Genomic DNA, 6990 nt, shown 5'->3' with positions numbered 1-6990 from the left:
AAATTCACAGCAATATATTCTAGGTTAATAGTCACCAGTGCGTGTTGTCTGAAGAAGCTCTCATGTTTCCTGTTAGATGGAGAACTTCATGCTTCTGCAAGGAACATTTTGATGACTAGCTGATGCTTGACATAGTAAGGGAAACAGGCAGATAGTTGCTGGATATGTGCAGGTATACCCAATGACTTTCTCTAGACATGATTTGCCTCCAGCTTTTTTCTACTGAAAAAGCCTATCAGCAAAATAAAAGACAGAAAACTCAGAAGTTGTAAAACCTCTGGAAATGTACCAGTATCCCACTCAGCCCATCATCTCTAAGATGTTACAATGTTGTAAGCAGATGACTAAGGAAGGACAGTAAAACACAAGGAAAATGAATTTCTTCAAAGAAAGGCATATACCAGCTGTTTCTATTTTTGAGTTGCTAAATGTTTTTAGTAGCACTGAAGATCAAAAAAACAAATTGTTCATTCATGGCATGGCCCACTCTAACCAAAACTCCAGAGAGACTGAAAATATTACAACCTACTTAAAAACTTCCATTAGCAAGTTTTTTGTTTTTAATAAATAAAATCCCATAGAAACAAAAAGTATTTACAATTAGATCAAAATTCTGAATATAATTCACAAGAGAAAACACTATTTTTTGAGAAAATGTTTTCATATCCTCATAACAGTCATTTGTTCTAAATTAGTACATAGCAATTGTCCATTAAATGAACATTTTTCCCTTAAGACCTATTCTTGTGGAAAAGTATTTTAGGCAAAACTTCCTAACCATGATGTAACTGCTTAGAATCAGAACATTTCTGTGATTAGTAATTCACGTAAAAATTAACATTTTCCTTGGCTTGAGGAAAACGTGATGAATAACTATCAAAATGTAAGAGAAGCCAGGATGTAGGGAGAACAATATATTTTATTAAAGCAGCTTATACAGTTGAATGAAAAATATAGACTTTTGGGCATTCAGTGCCTTCAAAATAATAAAGGATAACACCTGTTCCTGCAAATCTGCCTTCTCTTTTTTTTTTTACTTTAGACAATTACCCTACCACTCTCAAAATATATGCATTGTATATGTCCATATCGGACTGAAATCCTTAAGCAGTGCCACTGCTAAACTGTTTCAAAAACATTACCACTTGCAATAAATAGAATTAAGATACACAGAAGTTCTTCCTGTAACAGTCATGAATTACATTTTATTGTCAATGCATCTCTTCCACTGTCCTTTTCAAATAATATTTAATATTACTTATGTAAGAACATGCCCTAGAATTTCTCTTTATTTAAATCTAATTCTGATATCTCATTTCTAGTGATGCTGATGTGAAATTGGATTGTGTAAGAAATTCAGTCTTGGGTTAATAAATTTTGCAGTGTATATTTTTAGGAATTGTTATTAGGACTATTGTAGGAATATAGTATTGGAGCTGTGGTCCATTTCAGTACCAGCCAGTCTCTGACACGTTCTCCTATCCAGGGGGTGAACTCTGTAATTAAATAGAGGTTCTCCCACTGAGTGGTAGATGGCAAAACTTCAAATGTCCAGTGTCCAGTGGAAAACAGATTTATAAGAGAGAGAATACTTTCTTTAGAATTGTAACAATCATAAATTAGTGTGCATGTAATTCCTGTCAGAATCTGATGCTCAGCTAGTACAAGGTGCCTATCTTGAAATGTGTAGGAAACATGCAATCCTGAGCATCATTAACATGCAACATTCCATTTGCTTTAGGGCAATCTTTTCTAAGTTACCTGAAATGATCTCATTGCGAACTTAGTGAAGATCAAAGCTGCTCACTTTAGCCTCACACTGACTTCATCTCTCTGCAATTTCATCTGTGGGTTTTAAACCTTGAGGCTGAATGATCCAATTCTCCAAACACTTCCTGGTGGGCATAATGCTTACTACTGACCATAGGCCCAGGGGTTATCTGAAACAAGTAGTAGGAAATATTTTCAGGTACATAAGGCATGAGCATAAGGATTTATTTTAATATTTAACTCTGCCAGCCTCTATATTGCATAATTTGCACCAACGTAGATTTCTAAGGTCCACACTGGGAGTAAGGCCAATTTAGACTCACTGAACATCAAGTCTACTCACATATTCCCATTTACATTTCCTTTTGGGCCACTTATATAACACCACTGAACTTGTCTAACTAAGTTGAAGGCACACTTTTTGCTACATAAATAAAATCTGGATCTTGTGGGGAAACTAAGAGTATTCAGTTGAGGATCGCACCTTGCTTCAATAATGTATGTTACAATCAAAGGCTTTTTTTTTTGCCAAAATTCCCTCTCCAGGCCCCCCAGTGTGGACCACACCTGTTTGACTTTCTCAGTGGTTACATTCAGAAACAGTAAATGTGGCCACAGTACATGCGAATCTAAGGGAATCTCTCAGCTGCACTGAGAATACCAAAAGAAGATTGATTTACTCACTCTCCTATGCTTTACTCCCAGTGGAAATCTTGGATGACATTATAGGGCAATATATATAAGAAAATTGCCAGTCTTTACAGCAGTGAATATCTCAAAGCATTCTTGTTTGCAGTGATAAATAATGATAGTTCAAGTCAAACTAATATAGCAGGGTTTCCATTACAGGTTAATGTTTTCAAGAATGAATTCAAACCTTTCTTTTGTTTAAGAGGAGTCACTCTATTCCATTTTTCCATGACATTTTGGCTGAAGATATTTTTCAATGCTAGTTCATCAAATAATTTGGGAAGGTCTCAGGCCAAGTGGTATTATGTTAACCCATTCTAACTACATACAGTGGCTGAAGGCTGCATTAGCACTGGCTGTTGTGACACGTGCACTGCAGGCCATGGGGAGGCAGCTGCACGGTGCCTCCGCACAGGCTGCTGCTCACCTGCCTTGGAATTGCATGAGCAGAGTTATTGACAAGACTGCTTCCTAAGAGGGATGAGCAGTGCATATTTTTTCCTTTTTCAGTTTTTGAAACGGGGTCAAGTTTTTGGTTCTTGGGTTTGCTCACAAATGATGGGCCTAATTCTTGCTTACACAAAGACTTTTCTAAAGAGCTGTATGAGTGTAAAATTACAGGTAGGCACAAATATTATCAGACCTGACTTGTCTAACTTTTAAGGAAGTTTTTCTCACAGGAAGTTTCACTAATCTGTGATTCAATTTTACTATTATTTTGCTGCTGCCTTGGGAGTACAGAATCAAACATAATACTTAAAATATTTCCCTAGAAATGCTTAAGGAGAAAGATTTTTATTTTTAAGTTGAAAATTTAACTGCATGCTTAACCAACTTCAGTGAAGCAGTGAAGCAATCATACTGGACAAGCAATTTTAAGAAATAAGATAGTTAAAAAAAAATTAATTTTGAAAATACTGCCAACAATTTCATGATATAGATATTTTTAATATTAAAAGTAAATTGTAAATGTGTCTTTATAAACAATATGCATAAAATAGATCTACTATACTAAGTTCTCTCTTTTTTAAATGCTGTTTCACAGTAATTTCTTAGGTATGCAAAGTTTTCCCTCAAAGAAATAGTGCAATCTGAAGAACATACATTATGTCAGCGGATTAGAACTACTATCATCATTAATACAAGTCTTTATAGATTTCTTGTAGGAGTGGATGAAGACTCATATCTGTCTCCGTTTTCTTTATTATTTGCAACAGCTGCACGTGTTCCGTTACAATCTGTCTGAGGTCCGTCATTTTCTGAAGCAATTTGGCAAACAGCTGTGATGACTCTGGATGATTCAGTTTCAGCTGGAGCTCCAAAGCTTGCAGCAGATTGTCTTGTATATCTTCAATGGGCTTCACATTTAACAAACCTGGGCGGTCTAGAAAAAAAAAAAAAAACAACAAAAAAACAAAAAGAGCTTTACATTTATGAATAATATGGAAACACCAATCTCGTTTATTAATTTCTTAAATATTTCTTAGTATATTAAACATTTACAGATAACACTGACAACTGTTTGACAGCTTATTGTACATGTACTTATTTGTAAGATTTTGCTAGAATTTGCTAAAAGTATTAAAACTAGTCTTAGAAACTGTTCAAGGATTTCTGTGGTGCATTCAGGGATAGGTTTATACAATACTGAAATGCATTTTTTCCTGGTGAACTTGGAGTGTCTATGGGAAAGAACAGTGAGATATACTTGGAAGATAAATCGTCTGTACCAGGTAATTCAATTTATGAAAATCAACATATACTCAAGCAGATTTGCATGTAGTTGCTACCATTAAGAGTGTTTACTTTTAAGGTGTATGCTAGCTTATCAAAAGAAAAAAAAAAAAAAAGCATAAATTCAACTTCTGTGAGAGACATATTCCATGACTGAGTACAGCTCTGGACAGACGCAGTCATACTAACCAGAAAAATAAAAATCACAGGTTCAGGTCTTCTCCGCACCCAAGTTCCACTTGCTATTAAGAAATCTCATCATAGCTTTTACATTCAGTTTAGCCACATATGCTTATAGCAGCGGAAAACTGATAGATGTGGCAGAAAATGACTTCTCAGGGCTCATGCCATCTGAGCCTTCTCCTCCATAAGGAGGAATCTAGGATGGATGTTTACAACCAAAATCAGCTACTTGCACTGCCACAGCTGTGAGTCCAGGATTTTCTTTGGCATATTATTTGAAAAGAAGCAAATCTTTCCTCATCAACCATTATTATCTTTCAAATAATAGCTGTTCTGTTATTTCTGTCTGCCCGCGAGTATCTTCTTAAGTGGTTGTCATTATTATTTAACATAATTCTTTATTTTTTTTCTAACTTGAAGTAAGTTATTTAATTCTATAGCCATGAAAGCAAAGGTTGCTTAACATTATGAAATCCTCACATCTACTGGGTAAGGCATCCTGATTATCAAGAGTATTCCATGAGAAAAAGTCAATAATTTAAATAACATTTTCTGTGTAGCCATGAAATCAATTTAATAGGTTGATCAATAAAAAGTAATGCCTATAGCTAGCCTTAAGTTACTTTCCTAAGGAAATATTTCCCTTTCAGAAAGGTCAGGAGGTTGATCTACATTCAACATTTTAAAAATAGGCTGTTATTTCCTATGATCTTAGTAACCTTTCTATGCATCCAGTTCTACTATATAACCTTGGCTTGTGTTGTATACTAGAAAAAAGTCTGGGAGAAAAACAAAATTCTTTATAAATACTTTGGGGTTTTACCTAAAGGAGAAAAAATTGCAGTGTAAACTAAAAGGCAAAGCTGGCATGGAAACAAACGAGTAGGCAAACCATGAATACATTTAAGTCACTAATTAGGAAAGGGCAGCTAAATCAAAGAAGCAAGATTTGGAGATTTTGGGAATTTTGGGAATAATGGCAAGTTTGAACATGGAGCTTGGTATTTCTTTGACTGTGGTTTAATGATGTGACTACCTTCTGCCGTAAGTGACTAGACTCTGTGACCCACAATACTTTTTTCCCTCTGGTATTTCATGCTAATAAGCCATTCTTGTTTTCCAGAGGTCACTTATTTACACCATTCAACTGATAATACTATAAAATATGGTTCAGAAAGTCTGCAAGTAAATATAAGCAAGCAGGAAACTGGTTCCAAACAAACTGTTTCCAAAGCTTCTTTTTATTAATTTACTTTGGCAATATAACTAAGGCACTTTTAAAAATACTTAGAGCACTTCTAATAAATTGTAGATATTTATTTTTAGATTACATGTGCTGCAAAATCTAGTTGCTTTCTTTATATCTTTCAGAAACTTCCCAACTTGAAGTACTTAAAAACTGACAATTTTGGCTTTGGGTTGCGATAGCTTTAAATTTTACTTCTGTGTTGCAGATGAACTCTGAACTAGCTGGGTATGACTCAGTGTACAGCGATATAAAAATCAAGAAGCACAAAGACTGTGGCCTTGATTTCCTCTGAGATTAATCTCCATTTGCCCCCTGCTTCTTTTGTGGTGGGAATTTTTAGGGTGTGAGTTTTTCAGAAGTGAAACCCAATTCAAGCACTGCGCTCCCCAGTGCAATTTTTAGAGCGCAGGGAGCAAACCCAGAAGATCAGCATCGAGACTGGAACTTTTCAGAGAGCCCCTCAAATTTGGGTGCCCTCGGTCATTTGAAGTTCAGTGAGACTTAAGTGCCTAACATCCTTAAGGTCCTTTGAAAAACCCAGTCTAATGGTTTTATAATGACCCAGTGGAACTACAGTCTGAAAAGATGACTATGACAAAAGCCTAGGAGATCATAAGATGTTATTTTTAAATAGGCCAAATCAGGAGGAAGGAAAATTCCCATTGAAGGCAAGTGAGATTTTTCATGAATGAGAACTTCAGGATATGGACATTATTTTTTTGGGTGTTGACAGTTCGCTATACTTTCTCAGTAAAAATTTCTTACAGAGGAAAATGCTGTTTCTGTTCCAAGAAACATATCTAAATGAGCAAAGAAGGAAATAAGAGGCAAAAGCTTTATTTCAAGCTGTTGGCAAATACTTCAAGTTGTTCTGATGCTTTTAAATGTATATGCTGCAGACTCATTGGGTTACAAGAGGAAAAGATGTATTTTGTGCAGGAGGGAGCATGTGAACGTATGAAGCTCCAGGTAGACATGGCATGTGGAAAAAAATACAAAGGAAATGATTAGCAGTAAGACTCAAGAAAAATTCAGCTTGGGAATAGGGAGAAAGAGAAATGGGAGGAAACTAGAGGAGACATTGTGGTGGAGGCCTCTGAAGAAGACAGAACCTAATATGCTGCTTGAAAGCTCCTGGAGAAAATGGCAATGTGAACTGAGGAGGGATGTGAAAGAGAAACAATTGAGTTGTAGAAGGACATTCTTATGATAAAATGAAATTAGGTTACAGAAGGCCAAAGGACAGGTAATTGATGTGATTAAGGTCAGAGATGACAGTGAATTGGAAACCATTTTTATGCCTCTGATAAACAAGATCAATTTATTGATTTTTTTTTTCCTGTGTGCTATTTGCTACGTGCCTT

General features: G+C 35.5%; 1 protein-coding gene across 3 annotated transcripts in view; it reads right to left on the bottom strand.

Annotated features, from left to right (window-relative positions):
• Positions 1-526: 526 nt before the first annotated feature.
• PPARG (peroxisome proliferator activated receptor gamma) overlaps positions 527-6990 on the bottom strand; it is a 61315-nt gene continuing 54851 nt past the window's right edge. For all 3 annotated transcript variants that reach the window (XM_084531378.1, XM_084531379.1, XM_084531377.1), the window contains exon 7: positions 527-3844. In XM_084531378.1, coding sequence (XP_084387504.1) covers positions 3597-3844 — 248 coding nt within the window. In that variant the 3' untranslated portion in view covers positions 527-3596. The remainder of the gene's footprint in view (positions 3845-6990) is intronic.

This window comes from Aythya ferina, assembly GCF_964211825.1.
Source record: "Aythya ferina genome assembly, chromosome: 10".
NCBI classification, from domain to species: domain Eukaryota; kingdom Metazoa; phylum Chordata; class Aves; order Anseriformes; family Anatidae; genus Aythya; species Aythya ferina.
This window is presented reverse-complemented; position numbering and strand designations above follow the sequence as displayed.